Here is a 23,937-nt window from a genome sequence, read left to right on the forward strand (position 1 = left end):
CCGTCATGCGAGGCTCGTGGCCAGGCCGTCACGGGCCACGAGCGGCCGCGTGTGCGGCGCGGCCTCCAGCCGGGCCGCCGCCGACCGCTGCCGACCACCAGCGCTGCGCCCGGCGCCTGGCTTTGCCTGTAAGTCACCGGCGGTACACTAGGTAGAACCCCTTCGTCCTCTTAAGGCCCTCCCTGACCTTCCCACGCCTTGGGAGGCACGGCGTCACGTGCTGACCGATCCCCCGAGCCGCCGGAGAGCCCCAGCGCCCGGTGCTGGGGCCCCTACGGCGGGCTGGTGCTGGCTGGACCGGCGCTGTGCTGACCTTTTGCCATGTCGCCGGTCACCTCCCAGCGCGGCGTGGCGCTGCCGAAGCCCAACATGATTTGGCTGGTCTGGTGCTGGCGGCGCGGTCTCCAGCATGGCCTCGCCGCTCACTGGTTGCGGCGGGCGATGGCGGCGCGCCGCTCCGCCTCCGTCTCCTCCATCTGACGGCGGCGGTCCTCCACCTGGGCCGACGGTTCCGCCCACCCCTCAGGTTCATGGGGGTCGTACAGGTGACGGCGCAGCAGTGTCACACAGATCAGGCGCAGGCGGTGTGTCGGGCTACACGACTAGCGATCGGGTCAGAAGACTGGGGATCGGGCCAAAGGTGGATCGGGTCGGAAGTTCTGATTCAGGTCAGAAGCGGATCGGGTCGGAAGGCTGATCAGGTCAGAGGGTGGATCAAGTCGGAAGGCTGATCAGGTCAGAAGGGAGCGGGGAGGGGTCAGAAGGTGGATGGAGTCAGAAGGGGACTGGGTCGGAGGGCCTGATCAGGTCAGAAGGGAGCGGGACCGGGTCAGAAGGGGGAAAGGGTCAGAAGGGGGTGAGTCAGAAGGGGATGGGTCAGAAGGTGGGTCGGGTCAGAAAGCTGACCGGGTCAGAAGGCTGGGGATCGGCTCAGCAGGCGAGGATCAGGTCCGGAGACTAGCAATCGGACAGAAGGCGGGGATAGGGTCAAAAGACTGGAGATCTAGTTCGACATCTAGGATCGGGTTAAGACCGGGTCATAACGCCATATCACCAACAAACTGTTTGCATCAGTAGTCCATTAAGCCGGCGCGCAATTCGACCCTGCCAACATCTCCGCATGGATTTTAGGTCATAACAGAACAATGAGCCGCAATTAGTTTTTTGTCATCGCCTCACAGCTAAGCTCCGCACCGCATGAATCACGCCCATGCCCTTCCACTTTCTCCACCGGCAGAGAGCGGGGTGGCCTGCACAGCTGTTAGTCGCAGCAGAGCAGCACACAATGGCCAACCACGGCACGACAATTGAAGCCGGTCCAGTCGGACGCGGCGGCGAGGGACGCCACCGGGCGGGGTGCGATTAGTGGCGGAGCAGAGTTACCTAGTGACCTGGAGAGGACCGCTGTTTCCGGTCACACCGACGCCCGACGTCCGCCGGGAGGGGGGGGGGGGTGTCCCCGTGGCCCACCTCCCGACGCGGCACCCGCTCGGATTAACAGCCGCTGTCGGGCAACTGGTCCCGGACTTCGCCCGGCTGGACGCGTGGTCAGATACGTCACCGGCACTCGAACCTTGGCGTGCGCCGCTGTCCCAGCGGCCGTCTCGCGGCTCTCCTGCGTCCAGGATGCCTGTGACCCGTCGCCCCAGCGGTCCGAGCTCCGTCCCTCCTGACTCCGTCGGCCGTCCCCTGTCTCCAGCCCAGCCCGTGTCGGCCCCCCTCAGCCCCGGGCAGCCGGCCGCCCCCCCCACCTGTGAGCGTCGCTCCGTCTCGCGCAGACCAGCTACCGGGTAGCGGCGGCGCCGCTCCTGCTCGGCATGCTCCCGCTGCCGGACGTCTGCTCCTCCTGACCGGCACGGCACACGAGCACGGCCCGTCACAGGACGCTCGCGCGGCACAGCACACATGCACGCCGGCGCGCGCGCGTGCTGGCGCGCGCCGGGCCACGGCGGCCGCTGCCAGCTGAGGGTGGCGCGGTTAGCGGCAGAGCAAGCGAGGCGGGGACGGACCACTGACCACGGTGGGGGAGGCGAGGCGCCGGACCCCGGCGAGCGGCCGGGGCTGTTGTAGTCGGACGCTATCCACGCAGACGGAGCCTGGTATGGTGAAACAGCGGTCAGACACACGCGGGCGCGCAGAACCACACCAGGCGCGCCGAAGCGGTGGCGCTCGGTTCGCGGACGGCGACGAGGCTGAGAGAGCGCGCGGACGATCTCGAGCCGCCCCGTTGGCTACGCCTCGACGGCCACAAATGACACACGACATACGGAAGTCCCGTCAGAGACGATTGCCAGGCGCTGGTTGAGCGCGGGGCAGGAGGGCGCGGCGCGGCGCGCGGACGTCAGCCAAGCCGGGCCGGCCTCTCACCTGGCGGGCGAGCTCCTGCCGTCGCCGGTCAGCTTCGTCGCTCTGCAGCTGCTGGTACTGCCGCACTCGTCCTTCCCTCTCGCCGGTGCGAGAGGCCAGTGGAGTCGGCGCCAGTGCCATCTGTCGGCGACACGGGCGGCTCCGTCACCGTCGGGCGGGCGCGCTCTCTCTCCGCGCACCGGCCGGCGCCGCCGCTCCCACGCCGGTCACTGCGGCCGCCGCCGTCGCCCACAGCCGTCACAGCCCAACGCGCGCGGTCCCACTCAAGCGGCGCCTCTGCCGCCGCCGCCACGCGGCGCGAGACGACGCGGCGCCACGCGGCCGGCGCGGCCTTGGGCCGGCGGCGGTGCGACGGTCTCCACGCGGTCCGCGCGGTTGCCGGCGGCGGCGTACCGTTGCTGCGGCCGTGGCGGCCCGGCGCTGGGGCGGCGGCGGCGGGGCGTCATGCGTCGGCGGCGACAGCGGTCCGTGACGGACCGCTCAGCGGTCTCCGCCGCCGCCACCGCAGCCGCCCCGGTGGCGCTGTCGCCCACCCCCCCCCCCCCTCCCCGCCCGTCCCGCCCCCGAACCCACTTCTTCCCATTCCTATGTCGGTCCGAGTCGCGGGAACTCTTGCACTCCGCACGTTCCCTCCCGATTTCTGGACTCGATGGACCGGACTCTTTGAACCCCTCTACCCATCCTTCTCAACCACAGCCGGTTTTTTTTTCGTCGGGGTTGGTAGCGGCGTCTTCAGGCCCTGACCGGGCAACAGGCGGACTCCTCTCAACCTTTCCGACCGTGCCGCACCTCTCCCCTCCGTTCCGCGGGCGGGTCCATCCACAGCGCCGTGCCATCAGCGCGGCACGTGCCGACCAGGGCCACACGGGCCACTGGAAGGTCGACGGCCGGGAGAGGCGCAGCACGCGAGGACGGGGCCGACGGCGCGCCGCCCGTCTTTCATCCAATCGCCGTGGATCGGGCGATGGTCAATGCCGCTCCACATCACGCCACACAGGGCGGGTCCGATCAGGAGCGAGCAGCAGCGACGACCCGAGACGCACAACAGAACTCCTGGTTAGTAGCCACTCTGTCTGCTAGCGGGGCTAATCGGTGTTTAAAACGGCGGGGGGGGGTGGCGCGGGCTACAGCGGCGCATCCTGTGCACAGGCCATTGGCTATCCGAGCTGTTAGGTCAGGTTAGGCAGCAGACATCCAGACCGGCCTTACCTTCCCATGCTTTGCTGCCATCGATTCGAACGGTCCTTCGGCGCCACCCGAGCTGACATCGGAATTCCAATACGCACCAGCTGCGCATACGCGAGCATGAGCTAAGTTATGTGCACCTACTGAAGCGTCGCCCAAACTCCGCTAGCCGGTGCCGGCAGCAGCCTCCGAGGCGGGCGGGCTTGTTGTGGATCTCTCTCTGTCTCTGTCTCTGTCTCTGTCCCTGTCCCTGTCCCTGTGTCCCTGTCCCGTCCCTGTCCCTGTCCTGTCCCTGTCCCTGTCCCTTGTCCCTGTCCTGTCCCTGTCCCTGTCCCTGTCCTGCCCTGTCTCTGTCTCTGTCTATGTCTCTGGTCTCTGTCTCTGTCTCTGTCTCTGTCTCTGTCTATGTCTCTGTCTCTGTCTCTGTCTCGGTCTCTGTCTCTGTCTCTGTCTCTGTCTCTGTCTCTGTCTCTGTCTCTGTCTTGTCTCTGTCTCTGTCTCTGTCTCGTCTATGTCTCTGTCTTGTCTCTGTCTCTGTCTCTGTCTCTGTCTCTGTCTCTGTCTCTGTCTCGGTCTCTGTCTCTGTCTCTGTCTCTGTCTCTGTCTCTGTCTCGTCTCTGTCTTCTGTCTCTGTCTCTGCTCTGTCTCTGTCTCTGTCTCTGTCTCTGTCTCTGTCTCTGTCTCTGTCTCGTCTCTGTCTCTGTTCTGTCTCCGTCTCCGTCTCTCTCTCTCTCTCTCTCTCTCTCTCTCTCTCTCTCTCTCTCTCTCTCTCTCTCTCTCTCTCTCTCCTCTCTCTCTCTCTCTCTCTCTCTCTCTCTCTCTATCTCTCTCTCTCTCTCTCTCTCCTCTCTCTCTCTCTCTTCTCTCTCTCTCTCTCTCACTAGACACTAGCGTTAGTCGGCCTTGCAGGCCATGCTCACACCCCAGAGGGTCACTCTGGGTCACCGCGCCGAGGCGTGGTGACCGTCGGTACCTGTGAACGCCACGGCCGCACCCCCGGCCTCCTCGGGGCCGGGCGGCGCCCGCTCCAGCCCGTACAGCGCTTCCAGCACATTGCGGCTGGACTGCTGGTGGTAGGGCATATCTGCGGAGAGGCGGCCGGCCGGCGGCGCGACGTTACCCCACTGAAGGACACACACGGGCCACCCAGCTCGCTGCCACTGCACTGCGCGGGCACACTCGGCGACAGGGCCGGCGCGGCGGCACAGCACCGCGTCACCGGCGTTATCGAAGCCCGGGTGTCACGTTCGCAATCAGTTCACGGGGCAGGGGGCAGGGGCAGGGGGCAGTGGGGTGGGGCGAGGGCAGGGGCAGCGCCGATCCACACCCGCGTCCGGGTTACCGCTAATCGACCCCGATGAACGACTGCCGGGCACAGACGCGTTTCGTCAACCGTCTGACGCAACCGACACGGACCGGCGCGCCGGCCGGCCGGGCCCGGGCTGCCGGTCACGACTGGGACCTGGCACCGGGGGCGCCGCCGCTGGCCTGGCGACGCCGCTCGGCCGATGCCGCACGGCCCAGCGCGTCTGGTTAGCCGTTACAGCTTGAGACGTCTCGAAGGCCACCCAGCATAGAATAAAACACCGCACGACGCCGTTTCCGCCCTCTGAGCACATTGATCATCAAGTATTCAGCATGCCAAGAGAAATCGAAAAGATCTGAAATAACAAACAGCCGAAGACACGTAACAGCGTTTCTGACTAGAGCCATCATGAAGCCAACTAACAGATGATCAGGTCGGCATGTCCCGGCGCATTGCAGGGCTTGATGTATGATACCCCTTATATTTTACAATTGCGCTGAAAATAGCCGGCTTTCAGCACACAGGAAGACCCATGCCAGCGGACGGCATCAAACAATCCTCCCGACACTTGATGAGTGTGTAAACCTGAACCTGGAGCAGTCCAATCACTTGTGAACAGAACTTAGCCAGCCTGCATCCATTCTTAAGGGTCCCTGTTATCAAAAATAGCCGCGATGCGGCGCCACAGGGCACGACAGGCGGCCGGACAGAGTCCGGCGCGGCTCGGTGCAGCCGCCAGTTAGCAGCCAAGGTCACCCCGGGCCGACCACGCGGCGGCCCACGGCAGGGGTGATGACGTCAGCGCCGGCGCCGGCGGCAGGGCCGGGTCACGGGCCGCCGCGCCGTGACGTAACGCCGCCGGCCGGCCCAATGGGGGCGGCGCACGAGGCGAAACCGGCACAGCCCCCCCCCCCCCCACGACTTTGCACCGTCCGTGGGTCGGTGTTGTCACCGTGCCAGCGCGGCATGGCCAAAACCGTGACTCACGCCCCCCACAGGCTCGCTGATACAGGAGCAGGCCCCTTGACTGAGCTCCGAGTCAGCCTCGACAGGTGCCGGCGCACTCTCGTGACGTCATCGACGAGTCAGCCCGCCGCATGACTCGGACAGACCGGGCCTCGTTCCAGAGGCAGATCCCCCCGGAGTCTGGCGGTCGGCGGGCTGGCTCCCCGGAATCCTAATCAGATCAATATTTCCTCCGCGGACCGACATCACTTCTGAAGGCGGCCGGTGGGGGCTCGGATGTCCATCAGATCGACACATGGCTGACACCTGTATGCGACTGGGCTTATCTCAAACCGGCTCGATCGTTCCAAGACCGAATCTTCGGCACCCTAAACTGACAGATCTCTCGCTCATTGTGGGCCATCTGCCAACCGTGACGTGTCGGCTAGCGACGGTCATTTAGGGCGACGCCGTATTGCAGTTTCGTGGCGTGCTGCGCCCCGCGTCGTCCCACGAGTCCACGGGAAGTTTCGGAGCTCCGCGGACGCCGCCCGGCACGGCCCAGCGGCGCCGCCGAGCTCCACGCAGCCTGCAATGCCGCGCTCCCTGGCGGCCGGCCGTTATCGCGCCCGCAGACGGCCGGCCGCGCTTCCGGCCCTATGAGCGGCCAAACACAACCGCGCCCGCGCGCAGCAGCGCGCCGTCCGTCTGCGAGGCGCGTGGCGCAGAGAGACGAGGTCGGCGCTGCCGTCGGGCCGCCGCCGTCCTGACCGGACGAGGGGTCACCGCAGGTCGCGCGGCCACCGCTGCAGGCCGGCGACCTGGGCCCGGCTGCTGATCACACCTCCTGCTTCTATCTTATCTGGTCCTCGTATCTGGTCCTAGTCATGTTGTCTTGGCTGGTCCCAATCCTATCACGATAAAGGACAAAGCTTTTGTGATGGCGTTGCTTAAAGGCATCCTGCTGTGTTTTCTATCTGAGGGCACCGATAACGAATATCCTTCGAGATACCGACCTTCCTACCACTTCAAGGAATTGCGCTTTAAACGCATATTGACGACCGAAAGCGAACGTTTTCCTACGCTGCGACAGGTCTTGAGCAAGATTAAACCGATACAGCCTTCTGGGAGAGGCCTGCAGGCGGGCTGTGATCAGTCCGCGCAGCAGAGAGCTGGGGCCGCGGACACAGCCGGGGCGTCGTCCTGCCGGCAGCGGCCGACCGGCACCGCCTGACTATCCCTGCGAGGCACGGCGCTGCAGTGCCGGCCGGCCTTCAGGCCCGGCTCTGTTGACACGTCGGCGCTCGCTGGATGCTCCCGCTGCCGCCCCCGCCCCGCCCACGCCCAATCCAGGCTGCAGTCGACGCGGCGCGGCCGGGCCGGCCCGGGGCGTCGGCCGCGGCGGCGGCGTGCGTGGCTCGAGCGCCGCAGGTGTGTGCGCGCCGCCGCCGACACCTGCGGCAGTCACTCGAGCACGCCCGCCCGGCCGGGCAGCCGACGGCCGGCGCTGCAGGTCGCCCGCCGCGCCGCCGGCAGCTGCAGACGCCAGCTATAAACACCACCGCCCGTCCGGCCCAGCGGCGGCCGCGCTGGCGAGCGGCCGGCGCAGGCGGCGGCCGGGACAGAGACGGCGGCGACCGGCCGGCGGCGCCACCGGGCGGCCGCCGCCACCGGGCCTCACCGGAAGCGCAGTCTCCAGCGGCCTGGCCGCGCCGCCCACGCACAATGCCGGGCCGAGACACGGACAGGGCGTGGCCGAGCGGAGAGGCCGGCCACCGCCGGCGCCGCTCGCAGCGCGGCCCGTCCCGCTGCAGCCGTCCGTAAACAGAGCGACGCGCCGCTGACGACGCCGGCTCGGCAGCGGCGCCGCGCGACCGCCTCCGCGACGCGCCGTCTCCGGCCGGCGGAAGCAGGCAGCCGGGGGGAGCTGCGGCCGGCGCAGGTGCAGCCCATGTGTCGCCGGGCACCGGAGGCGGCGGCGACCGGCTCGGTCATTGCGCCCGCTCCCGCCGGCCGATCGCCGGCACCGGTCCTGGCGCGGTGCCGAGCCGCGGCGCCACCCACCGCCGTCGGTACGGCTCGCCGCCGTGGAGTCAAACCCCGCCGCGATGGGGGCAACACCCGTCGCCGTGGGTTACGACCACCCGCCACCGAAACAAGAAGCACCAAACTCGCTCACTGGCAAACCGTGCGGCCTCTTGACAGCCGCCAAATAGACCACGGGCGGCCACCGTCCCATCGCAGCGCCCCCTCCCACCGAACGCGCGCCGCCACCGACGCACGGCGGCCGGCCACACCGGGGCGTCGCGCACAGACCACTTCCTTCCACTTACACTGCAGCTGGCGATCGCTCTGCATGGCTGCGTTGGGCGGCGTGGCGGCGCGGCCGAACACCATGCGCGCGCGCGTGCGGCGTGGTCTGCGCGGCGGCGGCGGCGGCACGACTGGCCCGGCCGGCGGCCGCCTCTTCCGGCGGCGGTGGCGGCGGCCGGTGATTCAGCGCTCCGTCCCTGCCACCGGGAGGCCACGGAGGCCGCCGTGTGGAGGCCGCCGCTCCACACGGCCGCCGGCGCATGGCGGGTCGGGTCGGTCGGAGCGGCTGGGGGGACGAGAGGAACACGGCACTCGGCTGGGACGTCAGGGAGGGCGCACGAAAGGGCGCTGGGGAGCACAGGCGCGGTCACGGCCCCCCCCCCCCCGAGATCGGCAGGGGACGATGGCAAATCGGAACATGGTGGGATAACCCGCCCCAAGATTGTGTTTGAGTCGGGATTGGTGCGAAAATACCCATTTCACGATAAATGAGAAGAGGACCTTTCAGAAAATTGGGCAGTGTACGGCACGGCCCCCAGCACCAACTCTGATGCACTCCAGCCGGGGAGCCCAACTGTACGGACATGCACAGTGAGGGACGCCTCGTGGTTCGCTGGATAGAGAACACATCGAGCGGCATAGAAGGGAGTCGGGGAATGGGCAGGACAGCGGTGTATCCCGTGAAGGGGCGGGACAGCGGTGTATCCCGTGAAGGGGCAGGACAGCGGTGTATCCCGTGAAGGGACACACGGCGGTGAGGATCGGCGGTGAACAGATTAGGGGACACGGCCCAGCAGGCCGACCACTGACGGTCCAACTACCGCTGTCTCGCCGAAGACAGAATATGGCCAGATCACACGACAGCACACCGCTTTCGCGTCAAGCTTCTGCTTCACGGCCGCAGTGCTAGGAATGGCCAGTTTCGTGTTGTGGATTTATGGCCAGCTGTCTGAGTACGATTCACTCAGAGGAAGGTCGATTTCCTCATTCACTGAAAACATTCGGTACTGAAGGTCGGCCGATTCGGTCCGCCAATGGCCCATCCAAGGCTAGTTCGACAGAATGTAATACCAAGGACAGCTTTGCATTCACAATTTCTTTCATTCCGCTCTTCCACTTCTTCTGGCTGAACACACGTTTCGAAATTCACACAGGCCTTCCTCGTTACTGAAGCGCGAGCGTGGGCGCGGCAAGGCCTTCGCCGCCGACTGACACATGGCTAGGCTCTGCCATGGCTCGTTAGGCGGATTATCTTATTTAGAATGTCCCACTTGTATTCAAATCTCAGCCTCCGCCCCGTGGCCCCCTGTTAGCGTCTCCACACCTGGCCGCTCTTGACGTCCTTCCTCCCATTGCGCCCCTGCCCTGCCACGGCTCCGCCCCTGCCCAGCCACGGCTCCACCCCGACCCAGCCACGGCTCCGCCCCTCCCCAGCCGTGCCTCCGTCCCTGCGCAGCCACGGCTCCGACCCTGCCCAGCCACGACTCCGCCCGTGCGCAGCCACGACTCCGCCCGTGCGCAGCCACGGTTCCGACCCTGCCCAGCCACGATTCCGTCCCTGCCCATTCACGGCGCTGTTCCTGCCCAGCCACGGTTCTGCCTCTGCCCAGCCACGGCTCCGTCCCTGTTCAGCCACGGCTCCGCACCTGCCCAGCCGTAGCTCCGCCTCCCTACGCCTAGTCATACGCTCTCCCGGTCTCCCGATCTCACGTGAAGCGTGACCCCCTCGCCCCCCCCCCCTCAGGACACCTGTCGCTATCCGCCGCACGTACCGCTCGGTGAGGCTGGTGCCCTCTAACGGCTCTCCAAGGACGGAAGCGGCTCCGAGGGGCGTCACCCCCAGGTGCCGGCGTCAGTCTCCCCAGAGCGCGCTCCAGCACAGGGGAGCAGCTGGGCTCACCTCTCTTCACATCCGTGCCCGCTGCCGTATGGTGAATGGCGGCACTCGCCGCTGGGGACACACTCGGCGCGTGGCTTGGAATAATTACGGCCAGCTGGCCCAGGCGGCGCCGCGGCAGCATGACAGGCGCCACCAAACGCGCGCCCGACACGCAAGCCCACCCCGCCCCCGCCCCCCCCCCCCCCCCTGCCCGCGGCGGCGGCCCGGGGTATTCCGGCCTGTGACGTCACCAGCGGCTGCGCCAGCGGGGAGACCGGAGGCCAGACCGGGGAGACCCGCCAGTGGCCACAGGCCGCACCGGGCCCGAGCAGCGTTCGCAGCTGATATGGGCACGCCATCGCTGTGCCGACCTCATCGTATCACGGCGGGCGAGAACACGGCGACACGAGCGCCACACCGGCCGGAGAGGGTCTCCCGACCCCAGCGGCGCCGGACGAGGTCTCACCGGCCGGAGAGGGTCTCCCGACCCCAGTGGCGCCGGACGAGGTCTCACCGGCCGGAGGGGGTCTCCCGACTCCAGCGGCGCCGGACGAGGTCCCACCGGCCGGAGGGGGTCTCCCGACTCCAGCGGCGCCGGACGAGGTCCCACCGGCCGGAGAGGGTCTCCCGACTCCAGCAGCGCCGGACGAGGTCCCACCGGCCGGAGGGGGCCTCCCGACCCCAGCGGCACCGGACGAGGTCCCACCGGCCGGAGAGGGTCTCCCGACCCCAGTGGCGCCGGACGAGGTCCCAGCGGCCACGTCCTGATGGGTATGCGTCCCGATGCGTGGCCCGGCGCGCCGGCACGCGAGAGCACGCCACCCGGCGATAGTGTCAGGTCCCGTTACAGCGGCGCGACAGCTCGGAATGCCCGGCGGAATGTAGGGGCGATGTACCCGGGACGCAGCGGACACGCTGGCTCGCTAAACTGTGCTGATCGCGCACCTCCAACATACGCACAAGGCGGAGAAAATGTGGGCTGCGCACAATGGAAGGCGCCGAGCATGTCGAAGCAGCCGTACAGCGTAACATCCTGCCTGGCCAGATTGATTTATTGAAAATTGCAGGATCGGTGGGCCGAAAACCGCAATCTAAAGCTCTGATTTCCGAATGATCTGAAGACCTTTGGTAGATACCTGCTTTTGGCAACAAGGGTCCCTTGAAAGACGAATAGAATGCTGGCCTATCATCTGACACTGCCGTCGTAAAACCTGGGGTTCGTTTTACATTTCAGTGGCAGCCCAGACCACGCTTTGCCTGCTATTTCACCGCAAGAAGGTGGAGTCCAGCACGACTATTACCGACCTGTCTCGGTGCTGTCGCAACAGCCCACCAGCTGTTCGTGACTTCAGTCAGCTGGCCGCTCGGGCCGGTTATTTGTGACGTCACGGCCGGTCAGCTGACCAGCGCGCCGCGCGCCTGTCCGCTCGGACCCCGCCCGACCACAGCCGGGCCCTAAGCCGAGCTTCCCTGTGACCGTGGGGATGGCCCATTACGCGCTCACCCCGCGACTACCCGCGCTACAGACCGACCCTGCAGACACCCTCGCCTCTTCATAGGCGGCCCCTGTCATCACGGAGGTGCCTCGTCACGTGCCAGCCCCGCGGCTGCAGCCCGTCTCAGCCAGACCCCGCGACCACACCCTGACCACCGGCCGGCCGTGCAGCCGCACCCCGTCACCCCCCCCCCCCCCCCCCCCCACCGGCATGGACCCGCGCCCCGTAACGGACCGGGCGACTGGCGCGTGAGCTGTCACGTCTTCCCAGAAGCGGCCCGTCAGCGTTCGGGCCGAGGCGGCGCCGGTACGCCAGGCGCCCCGCGGCAGCGGCGGGGGTGGTCTGGGAGCGCCTCAGGAGCCGACTGCCGTGACAGGGGCGGTCCGAGAGCGCCCCCGGAGCCGACGGCCGCGGTGGGGCGGTCCGGGAGCGCCCCTGGAGCCGACGGCCGCGGCGGGGGCGGTCCGGGAGCGCCCCGGAGCCGACGACCGCGGCAGGGGACCCCGGAGCCGACGACCGCGGCAGGGGCGGTACGCCAGGAGCCCCCGGAGCCGACGGCCGCGGCGGGGCGGTCCAGAAGCGCCCCGAACGCGGCGCCACGGGACGGGGGAACGTCCGGACTCAGCCCACCGGTCGGCGACAAGCTCCGGTGTGTAACCGATGACTAGTCACCTTGTTAACATTAAAAACGGAACGCGACACTCGTCGTCGTGCGCCCTTGTATGGACCGTCAGCGGCTGCAGAGTCCATATTAGTGCTCAGACGCTATTGCACAACCGGAGTTTGGACCCGAGCTCGCTCCACATGGGAGCTGAAGGCACTAACCATTCGGCCATCACGCCCATACCGACTGGTCTCCCCCCCCCCTCCCCCCTCCCGGGTCACTCCACTATCCCACACACGCAGTCAGGGACAGGGAGCACAAACATGGCGTGTCGCGGGTCCAGAAGTCCGCTTGCCGCAGGCGCACGGTGCGAGGCTCCACAACCGAGATCATGGTAAAAGTGTTCGTCCCAGGCTCGGCGTCGGTTCTCATGAGACGGGCCTGTGCACTGAGCGCTGGCCAGCGGGCTCCGGCGCGCCCTAGCCGGAGCCGACACCAGTGACGGAGAGCGGTCACCGACGGCTCTGCCGCCGCCGCTGACTGCTCGCACCAGCCGGAGCTGACACCAGTGACAGAGAGCGGTCACCCAGGGCTCTGTCGCCGCCGCTGACTGCTCGCGGCACCGGAGCCGATACCAGTGACGGAGAGCGGTCACCGACGGCTCTGCCGCCGCCGCTGACTGCTCGCGGCACCGGAGCCGACGCCAGTGACGGAGAGCGGCCACCGACGGCTCTGTCGCCGCCGCTGACTGCACGCGGCACCGGAGCGCGGCTGGTCGACAGGGTTCGGCGAAAGCGGTGCCGCCCGCCTGCCAACGGTCAACAGAGATAGCAGCGGGAGAGCGGCAGCCCGGCGGCCGGCTGGCTCGGGAGGCCAGGGCTCTGGGACGGGCAGACGGGACAGCCCGAGTACGGACGACTGGGTGTGGCTAGCCGGGCCGGCCGGCTGTGGACGGCTGACCGGGACGGCCGGCTGTGGACGGCTGACCGGGACGGCCGACTGTGGATGGCTGACCGGGACGGCCGGCTGTGGACGGCTGACCGGGACGGCCGGCTGTGGATGGCTGACCGGGACGGCCGGCTGTGGATGGCTGACCGGGACGGCCGGCTGTGGACGGCTGACCGGGACGGCCGACTGTGGATGGCTGACCGGGACGGCCGGCTGTGGATGGCTGACCGGGACGGCCGGCTGTGGATGGCTGACCGGGACGGCCGGCTGTGGATGGCTGACCAGGCCGGCCGACTGTGGACGGCTGACCAGGCCGGCCGACTGTGGACGTCTAACTGGGCGGCGAGGGGGGGGGGGTGAGGGACTGGGGGCACCGTTGGGGACTGGGGACTGGGGGCCGCGGCAGGGGGGGGGGGGGCGATCACGCCCCGAGGCGGCGTGATCTATAACGCGAGGTCGGACGAAGGACGCCCCAGCAGTGCGCTCCGTACCTCTATGTCGCGTGAAGACGCTGTTCATCGCCGCCGGACGGGGCCTCGCAGCGGGACCGGCCCCCAGACCGGGGGCGTCGCCGGAGCCTGCAGCGGGAGTGGGCGTGAGCAGGGGACCATCGCTTCAGCACTGGCCGCCCATGCCGGGCTCACCGCAACACAGGCGCCGGGGCAGCTAATACGGCAGATCCGCGGGGCCTGAACAGCTGGCTAATATCCGGTACCCACCCGAGGTCGGGGCGAATCACCAAGAGAAGTGCTATTCAGTAGCGGCCCCTATCTCCCATTCAGTAATTCACTGCGACCAAGTGCCAGCGACCAGCACCGTTCGGTAGTCGGCCACTGCGGCTGGGGTCAAGTGGAGCGTGATGCAAGTGGGGAACGCTTTCACATCAAGCGGTAGTTACAGCGAAGTAATCGCTTCTGCTAATAGAGGGGAGGGAGCGACCGGCCGTGAAGGTCGAGCCCGCTTCCTGACTGAGCAAATTATCAGAATAACTGAGGGAAATAAGGGGTTTCCTAGTCGTAGAAACGGATCCCATTAAGCCATGCACTTTCGCCAGCTAGCTTTCGTGAAATTGGATGCCAACGATAGCTTAATTTGTTACCCGTGCCTCGCAAACAAAACGCGGGCGGGTTTCCATCATCAATAACCAAAATTGTAGACATCTCGGTCCGCGCTCACGACCACTGCAACGTCATTATTCGCGATAAACCAGTGACAAAAATACCCGCCCGTCTGCAGAGCGCATGATCAAACGTCGACACGCAAAAGCACCGCCGGTGGCCACGTGACCGGTCACGTGACGGTCACGTGACCGGTCACGTGGCCATCGCGATACCGCCAGCTCCGGCCGCTGACGGCCCTCCCGGCCGGAATTCCACTTCCGCTCCGTCCACGCCGCTTCGGGCCGCGGCATTCCCGTGCGCCGCGCGGCGGCCCGCCGGCGTCTCTTGACGCAAGCGACCGGCGCCGAGGCGACCGTGGCCCACCTGACGGGCCCTGCCGCCCGGTCGGGGTCAGGGCACCGCCCAGCCGGGCGCCCCTGGGCCGGCGCGGCCGCTCGCTCGGAGGCGCCGCCGGTCCCGCCGGCGCCGTCCTCGTCACCGGGTCGGCCGAGACGCCGGCGGCGGTGCGGCCGTCACGTGACTGGCGTCGGAGGCGGGCCGCGGTCGCCCCGCTGACTGACGGCGCTCCCGCGGCGGCGGCGGCGGCGCGGACAGAGCGCGGCGCCCGGCGGCAGCTCGCCCACCAGCAGTCGAACACGACACCGCGCTCGGCACAGCAGCGCGGCACGGCGCGCGCGACACAGCAGCGCCGCCCCGAGCACGCACCCGTCTCCTCCTGCAGCGGCGCCAGCGGGGCCGGCTGGGGCCAGCGCCGGCGCCACGGCTCGCCGGCCGGCTGGCCGCGCTCGAACGCCGACCAGTGCGAGGTCCAGAACATCACGGCAGCGGCGGCGGCGGCGCGGACACTCAGGCCGGCTCCGGACGCGGCGCCATCCTGCCGCGCGGCCGGCGGCGCACAGTGTCGGCGCCGGCCGCGCGGTTGTCGGCGCCGCACGCACGCAGCTGCGGCGGCACACTTGTGGCAGCGCCGCTGACCGGGGGCCGCCGGCCGCCGTCAGCGGCGCGCCACGCCCCGCGCCGCCGCCGCCGCCGCCAGGTCACGACAGCCGTCGGCACGGAAGCCGGCCATTACCGGACACGAACGGGCCCGGCCGACCCGCCACCGCCCTCCCTCCCGAGGCAGGCTCTGTCTCGTTGGGTTCACTCGCTCCGGGGCGGGGTGTTCCCCCTCCCCCGTGCGGTGCCCCATCCGTATTCCGATACTCGGGTCGACTCCGCCCCGGTCCCGTGTCCCAGCCGGCCACGCTGTCTTCCGTCGCCGATCCTCGCAGCGCCTCCTCGCTCCGGCCGATCACGCCGCGGCCACTCACTTCGCCGGCGTTTCGACACGCCGGACCGGGACGAGCGTGCTGGCCGCTCGGACGGCGCCGACAATGCCGGCCGCGGCCACCGCCCCGACGCGCCGTGACGTCGTCCCGCCGCGCGTGTCCGCCTGTCCGGGGCCGGCGCAGAGCAGGCCCCATTTGTCACGTCGACACCAGCGCCGGCCGCCGCCCCGCGCGTGCGGCGGCGGCGGCGGCGGCGGCGGCGGCGGCGCTCGCGGCGCTCGCGGCAGATCGCTCGCGGCGCCGGAAGCGAACGGGGCGCGGCGGGCGCCGCCGCAGGGCGCCCGTAAACAAGGTGATCGATTCCGCTGAGGAAGGAGGTTTGGGCGGAGTTGTGCGCCCGCCGGTGCGCCTCCATTACAGCCGGGCCACACGTGAGGGGCGCAGCGGCAGAGCGGCACGACTCATGACACGCCGCAGCTCGGCGCCAATGCCTGAAGCGTTGCGGATGGTCGGGCCGATGCGGCAGCCCGATCAGCACGGCCGGGGACGTGGCGGGCCTCGGTGCCGCGCGCCTGGCGCGGACACCGACCTTCGCGGATCAGCGTTGGCCGCCGGCAGGGCGGCCTCCCGTTCCCACGGGAGCATGGTTTGTGATGCGTCGGACTGCGACGGATCGCGTCCGACACGACAGGTTAGGGACGGCGACAGTGGCCGCGTAGAAATGAAGCAAACGTGGTTAACTGTTGTTGAACTGTTATTCTTAGATTTAGTTTTAAAAAAACGGCAAAAGCCCACGGGGCTTCGGTACGCATAAAGCCAATGAGCAGTGAAAACATACACGCTTAAGTACAAGAGTGTCAACACAAAAACAGGGTGAAAATGATCGACAATAGCCGGGATTACCACTTGAAAGAGATGATTCATTGCCCAACCAGGTGTATTGGACGTAGTCATTTTCCATGCGTGGTAAAATTGAAAGAGTACTCTTGGGGGAGGGGGCAGGTATCTTGCCCACGCCTATTTGGCCAGATTCAAAAAGTATGTGTCGTCATCTTCCTCGGCCACCACTCCCAATCATTCTCCATCCCAATCATCCGCCACATTGCCAGCCGCTTTCGCGTGTCGCGCCGCCCCCGGCACAGCAGCCGAACGCCTGCGGTCTCCTGCCGCCAGTGCGACGCCTCCCGAGACCCGCGGCGACACGCCAGCGACGCCACCCTCGCTGGCACGCCCCCTGCAGCGGCGACACTGCACGGCGGCCGTGACGTCACGGCCGGCGGCGGCCGCGAGCCGCGAGCCGGCAGCCAGCCAGCAGGCGTCCCTCGGGCGGCCGGCGCCGGCCGTCTGCGGCGCGCGGCACGCCCGGTGCCCGGCTGCGCGGCGGCGCCGGCGCCGGCGCCGGCACAGGGGCGGCGCCGGCGCCGACCGCAGCACGCGACTCCGCGACGCGGGGGCGGTAATGAGCGCCGGTAATGACGGCCGGTTCATTACGGCCGTGCCGCGGCCCTCCGCGCCGCTCCGGAGGAAATGACGGCCCGTTCCGGCCGGCCGGGCGGCCGCAGCCTTGGCCGGCCCGGCGGCACTTGGCGGCCGTGTTTACTACTGCACTTATCCTTGGCTCACGCATGCACCGGCACGGTAGGGCACCCCGGCGGCCGTCAGTTTGGCGGGCGGAACCCGTTGGGAACACGCACTCAGCGACCTGGCGGCAGAAACACGCAAAGGAAGGAAACGACAACGCCGCGACAGAAACTCCACCCAGACGCACGGACAAACTGGCTACTGGGCGCTGCTTTTAGGTTCGCTATGACATGAAAGCCGCCTAGTCCATCATTCCGTCACGCATCTGTCCAGCCCAACGTCGGTAGCCTCTCTATGCAGGGAGCGCCCTCCGAATCACCGCGACATCTCAGCGAAGTCCGTCCCTTTCAACTCGCAGTCAGTCAACTCGTCCACGTGCGGGCCCATTCGTTGCATGCTGCCGCTGTCCGTCGAGCCCATGCCAGACGGCTCCTTCCGCCCATACGCAGCTGGCGGGGGCCCCTCGGACGCCGCCACGCTTTCAATCGGCCGAGCCGGATCCGGTGTCGGCTCGCGCCACTTCGAGCCGCTCGTGCGTGCCGGCGCGTGCACCTGCGCGCCTCGCCGGCGCTGGGGTGGGGCGGGGGCTCCGAGCGCCCGGCGGCCACCGGCCCAGTTCAGCGCGCGCCGCGGTTTTTAGCGGCGCTCATTACGGGCAAGGTCGCCAGTGGCCGGCGCAGCCGGAGCCGGCGGCTGGCGTGCGTCTGAGCGCGGTCGCCGCCGGGCTAAACTGGTGTGAACCGCCGCTGAGTCACGCTCAGTCCCGCCCCACCGTCGCAGGCGGGGAGAAGCGTGCACGCACTGAGCCGCAGCACGCTCACGCCGCTGGACAAGTTGAGGCACACGCATAGCAACTGACAAGATGCCTAGCCCTGCTGATATGTGAGTCCACGCTTCATGCATTTTACGTTTCGTTGTGAATGAACGGGACCGGCGTCATTCATCGTTACTGTTTCTCCTCTCCAGCAGCCCCTACAAATTACCCGGTAGCCAGCCCCTCCTGAGCGGCGGGCGCAGGCCGGCACGTCCCGCGCACGTGGCACCCAAATGCCACGTCCAGCGCACGTGGCACCCACATGCCACGTCCACAAACGGACCGCTGCCCCATCGCCGGCCAATGAGGGCGGCGCTGCGTTACCTAGGGCCGGAACACGCTCAGTCCTGACGCAACAAGGCAGAGGGCGACAAAGTTCTGCGCCAGAGGACATCAAATCGATGCTTCAAGGGATCAGACCAACGTAAATTGTTCGATTTTTGGGGGAGGGTGGGGGTAAGGCAGCAAAAATATCAGCCTACATTCCCGATAGTTGATTATCTTTTTATATTCTACCGTTCGCTCTTTCCGTACCTAATGGTGGGTAGTTTTGGCTTCAACTGAGGGGGACGTCAGATGATGACCACAATTCCCAACCCCTGTTCACCTTCCGCTGTAGCCATAGTCTTGCGAAAGAATAGCAACGGAAAGAAGAGCTGACAAAAGGATGCCGTCACTCAGGAGACGCCTCCAGTTTGAACGTTGCATGCTTTTTCAAAACAAATTTGATTTCGTTTTGCGGGGATGCATCTTACCCGGGGTGCAGAACCCTTGTCAAACATGCTATCGCCAGGTATAATCGGAATCTCTTTTGCGAACGACCGACGCTGACGCGTGCGCCGAGCTCTCCTGACACCTGACCTGACATGCGCCGAACCCTCCTGACACCAGTGCGGCTTACAACCTGACTGGAGTCACGCGTCCCAATTTCACGCAAGCCAATTTCACTGTTTGCCGCGATATTTGACCGTTTCATGTAATGTTACGACACAGCAGCATGTGCCAGCCAACACTCTTGGCCGATAGCCAGCTGACCATTATATGACAAATCACATCAGCCGGTTTTTTCGTATGCCAGCGCACATGTCTGCCACGGTTCCCGACGGTATGCCAGCTACCCGCCGCACTAACGAGTGCGATGGGGGACGGTATGTAACCAACGCAAGAACAAACAAACATACAAACGTATAAATACACGTAGAATCAATGCATTTAAAAGGTAATCATCAATGAAACCCATAACTATCCATTTCCACATTGAAGTGTGAGTCTCTCCTCACCAGCTCCCGTGGGTTCGAATGAAAGAGAGGAAAAGCGTCCTCGATAACACAACGTCCTTGGTCGTGCAATGCTCCGGAATGCTGCACAAACGCAGTCGTGAGAGGTAGCTCACACGGCAGCTGGCAGGTGCACCAAGACAGTGATCGATGCAGCTAGCGCCGGCTCAACGAGCTTGATGGAATGGTCGCGTAAAAATGAGGTGTGCAGCATTGGCAGGAAGGCCATGTAACTGTCTGATCAAAACGACCCAGGCACAATTTCCTTTTGCCATCTGGCTAGTTTCCTGGAGTTTATCACGCAAAATACGGCATCGAATGTCATGTCATGTCAAGTCATTGGGGTTTTGCGACGCACTCAGCTGCTGAGGCTATATGACGTCGCCTGCCTCTCGCCCTGGCAGGAAGGGCGGGCACCGCGGGGAATCGAACCCCGTACCTCTGGTTTCCCACACGTGTACGGCATCGAATGTGCTCATTTCTCAGAACTGTAGCTCTGCTGGATTAACACCAACAAAAAACTGAATGCAAGACACCCGTGCACCGTGGCGGCCGAAAAGCAGCCGCCCAAGCCCGCTGGTCGTTCCTCCGTAGAGACACCAACGCCAAAATGGAAGACCGGATTCAATGTCCCCAGTTTCCCTCTGGTAGACCAGGCCGCGTGTCAGGGCCTATGTCGGCACACCACACAGCCAGGTACATCAGCGGCCGGCCAGGCGGCTGGAGGAGTGGAGTGAGCCACAACACTGACAGGCAGCTTGTTGTGCGTGTCTGGTCCACTGCACCAGTCAAGTTGGCTACTATGCCGTACTCGGTCTGCCGTGGTCGGTCTGCCGTGGTCGGTCTGTTGTGGTCGGTCTGCCATGGTCAGCCTGCTGTGGTCGATCTGGTCGGTTTGCTGTGGTCGGTCTGCTGTGGTCCCTCTGCCGGTCGGTCTGCTGCGGTTGGACTGCCGTGGTCGGTCCGCCGTACTCGGTCTGCCGTGGTCGGTCTGCCGTGGTCGGTCTGCCGTGGTCGGTCTGCTGTGATCTGTCTGCCGTGGTCGGTCTGCCGTGATCGGTCTGGTAAGGTCGATCTGCCGAGGTCGGTCTGCTGTGATCTGTCTGCCGTGGTCGGTCTGATAAGGTCGGTCTGCCGTGGTCGGTCTGCTGCGGTTGGACTGCCGTGGTCGGGCTGCTGTAGTCGGTCTGACGTGGTCCGTGCTGTAGTCTGTCTGCCGTGGTCGCGTCTGCTGTAGTGGTCTGACGTGGTCCGTCTCTTGTAGTCGGTCTGACGTGGTCCGTCTGCTGTAGTCTGTCTGCCGTGGTCGGTCTGCTGTAGTCGGTCTGCCGTGGTCGGTCTGCCGTGGTCTGTCTGCCGTGGTCGGTCTGCTGTAGTCGGTCTACCGTGGTGGGCTGCTGTAGTCTGTCTGCCGTGGTCGATCTGCTGTAGTCGGTCTACCGTGGTCGGGCTGCTGTAGTCTGTCTGCCGTGGTCGGTCTGCTGTAGTCTGTCTGCCGTGGTCGGTCTGCCGTGGTCTGTCTGCCGTGGTCGGTCTGCCGTGGTCGGTCTGCCGTGATCGGTCTGCCGTGGTCGGTCTGCTGCGGTCAGTCTGGTAAGGTCGGTCTGCTGCGGTCAGTCTGGTTAGGTCGGTCTGCTGCGGTCGGTCTGGTAAGGTCGGTCTGCCGTGGTCGGTCTGCTGTGGTCGATCTGCCGTGGTCGGTCTGCTGTGATTTGTCTGCCGTGGTCTGTCTGCCGTGATCGGTCTGCCGTGATCGGTCTGCCGTGGTCGGTCTGATAAGGTCGGTCTGCTGCGGTCGGTCTGGTGCGGTCGGTCTGGTGCGGTCGGTCTGCCGTGGTCGGTCTGGTGCGGTCGGTCTGCCGTGGTTGGTCTGCTGTGGTCGGTCTGCCGTGGTTGGTCTGCTGTGATCTGTCTGCCGTGGTCGGTCTGCCGTGGTCGGTCTGGTAAGGTCGATCTGCCGAGGTCGGTCTGCTGTGATCTGTCTGCCGTGGTCGGTCTGATAAGGTCGGTCTGCCGTGGTCGGTCTGCTGCGGTTGGACTGCCGTGGTCGGGCTGCTGTAGTCGGTCTGACGTGGTCCGTCTGCTGTAGTCTGTCTGACGTGGTCCGTCTGCTGTAGTCTGTCTGCCGTGGTCCGTCTGCTGTAGTCGGTCTGCCGTGGTCGGTCTGCTGTAGTCGGCCTACCGTGGTTGGGCTGCTGTAGTCTGTCTGCCGTGGTCGGGCTGCTGTAGTCGGTTCTACCGTGGTCGGTGCTGCTGTAGTCGGTCTACCGTGGTCGGCTGCTGTAGTCGGTCACCGTGGTCGGGCTGCTGTAGTGGTCTACCGTGGTCGGTCGGCTGTGTGTAGTCGGTCTACCGTGGTCGGGCTGCTGTAGTCGGTCTACCGTGGTCGGGCTGCTGTAGTCTGTCTGCCGTGGTCGGTCTGCCGTGGTCCCTCTGCCGTGCTCGGTCTGCTGTGGTCCCTCTGCCGTGCTCGGTCTGCTGTGGTCCCTCTACCGTGGTCGGTTTGCCGTGGTCGGTCTGCCGTGCTCAGTCTGCCGTGGTCGGTTTGCCGTGGTCGGTTTGCCGTTGTCGATTACCGTGGTCGGTCTGCCGTGGTCTGTCTGCCGTGGTCGGTCTGCCGTGGTCGGTTTGCCGTGGTCGGTTGCCGTTGTCGATTTACCGTGGTCGGTCTGCCGTGGTCGGTCTGCCGTGGTCGGTTTGTCGTGGTCGGTCTGCCGTGGACGGTCTGCCGTGGTCGGTCTGCCGTGGTCGGTCTGCCGTGGTCGGTCTGCCGTGGTCGGTCTGCTGTGGTCGGTCTGCCGTGGTCGGTCTGCCGTCGTCGGTCTGCTGTAGCCGGTCTATCGTGCTCGTCTGCCGTGGTCAGTTTGTCGTGGTCGGTCTGCCGTGGTCGGTCTGCTGTAGCCGGTCTATCGTGCTCCGTCTGCCGTGGTCAGTTTGTCGTGGTCGGTCTGCCGTGGTCGGTCTGCTGTAGCCGGTCTATCGTGCTCCGTCTGCCGTGGTCAGTTTGTCGTGGTCGGTCTGCCGTGGTCGGTCTGCTGTAGCCGGTCTATCGTGCTCCGTCTGCCGTGGTCAGTTTGCCGTGGTCGGTCTCCCGTGCTCAGTCTGCCGTGGTTAGCATGCACCAAAAAGTGCATGTAGTGCACGAGCTGCCCGGTACACCACATTGTGTCCTGCAGGTTGTCAATGACACCTGCCACTTATACTTTGACCATGGCAAGTGAAGGTAACTGATCAAATACATGAAGCAATGCATCTCCAAGTTCTGATGATTCATGTTCATTTAAGTTGTTTTGACTACACAATGATAAATACCAATACATCTTTGCTGAATATTTTGGTTGGTTTTTCATTCATAGTGCAATGCTTTGAGAGGTTATTTCACCTTCAAATGAATCAGAATAATGCTATCCCACAGGAACCAATACATGACTTTATAGTGATTGCAGGACCTGACCAAACTGAGCTGATCAAATTAAGAAACAATTGACCCTGTGCCATCCTAAAACCATTAAGATACACTGTAGTTGAGTAGCCAGTGATCAAAACACAACTCAGTCTCCTTTAGAACTTAAATTATATCCTAAAAGTGGCTTCATGCCAGGAACAGGCACTAAGCCATATAGAAAATGTCATATATTTGATTGTCATATTACAGATTGGTGAAGTTCTAAATTCTCATAAATTTCACCAAATCATGTCCTACTTCAAGGTACCCATCAGTGGCAACAAGACTGCCAGGACTCAAGGCACATATACACTTGTGTGGGGTACTTGTATGCCTAAAATGACAGTGACAAGGAAAAGTCCAACAGGTACGCATACTGCACATAGGTAAAATGCTATCATGTTCAAAAGTGCCAGAGGCCATATGATTGCTTTTGGTCTATATGAGACGGTATCATGTTGTGTTACTCCTACAAAGCTTCACGGATAGGCTAGGGTTCCTTTAACAATATAAACATCCATAAACATTGGACATTAGGTGAAGATAGATAATAATGGATAAAGGTAAAGTCATGCCTACTAGAGGCAAGACTGGTTCAGTTGTCCAACAAACACATTATTCATAACTCATCACAAATCATTATTAATGTATCACCCATGCAGGTTCTGTCGGGAAGTGTGCCGTAAAGATGAACAGGCACTGTTCCATGGTGCCAGGCCTATTTTGGTCAGTGTTTGGCTCAAACCTGGGTATATATCATTGTTCATCTTTTCCTGTAAAGCAAAATTGGGCAGAGTTCCCATGTGGTGACAGATGTTCATAGCCTTCCTGGTAAAGAATAAATTAATTAATTGTTGTTTACCCAAATGTCAGAAGTCCCCAGAGCAGATGTTGCTGATTGAAATCAGATTTCATGCTTGCAGCCACACCCACCCAGGTCAAATGACAACTGTTCACAGCAATACAGGCAGCCAGAGACACCAGCAAGAAGTTCAGCTGAAGGAATAAGATGGCCCAGTAGCTCTGCCATGCCCTGTAAAGGTACAAATAGTCATACACATGCCAAATCATATTTTACTTTACATTTCACGGCTTTCCACGTCTGCCGCCCACAGGAGTCACGATCCTGTCACCGCAAGTTAACACAGAAACAAATGGCTTAGAAACAAAGCAGGGTCTTTAACATTCACAATATGAATGCAATAGACACGCAAACGCACAAGGATTGCTTACCATTTTGCTGAATCCGGCCGGCAAGTCCCTCCCCCTTTCTGTCCATCGTCGACCTACCGAATACCGCGCTATTCGCGACTAGTGAGCGCCGTGAAATATTTCTGAAGCACAGCTGACCGTCCAGCCTGCCACCTAGCGACGTAGTGGGTTACTAT

The 23,937-nt window shown here is 64.7% G+C and overlaps 1 protein-coding gene across 1 annotated transcript; it reads right to left on the minus strand.

Moving 5' to 3' along the window:
- Positions 1–2,378: 2,378 nt before the first annotated feature.
- Positions 2,379–23,858, minus strand: LOC119103265 (uncharacterized). Its single transcript, XM_037226729.1, has 4 exons — positions 23,783–23,858; positions 13,535–13,621; positions 4,526–4,636; positions 2,379–2,487 (listed from the first exon to the last, which is right to left on the minus strand). Exons 1-4 carry the CDS (start codon positions 23,826–23,828, stop codon positions 2,396–2,398), a joined length of 336 nt encoding a protein of 111 aa, XP_037082624.1. The 5' UTR covers positions 23,829–23,858; the 3' UTR covers positions 2,379–2,395.
- Between the last annotated feature and the right edge of the window lie 79 nt (positions 23,859–23,937).

Source organism: Pollicipes pollicipes, unplaced genomic scaffold, assembly GCF_011947565.3.
Source record: "Pollicipes pollicipes isolate AB1234 unplaced genomic scaffold, Ppol_2.1 Scaffold_5724;HRSCAF=6776_pilon_pilon_pilon, whole genome shotgun sequence".
Lineage (NCBI taxonomy): Eukaryota > Metazoa > Arthropoda > Thecostraca > Pollicipedomorpha > Pollicipedidae > Pollicipes > Pollicipes pollicipes.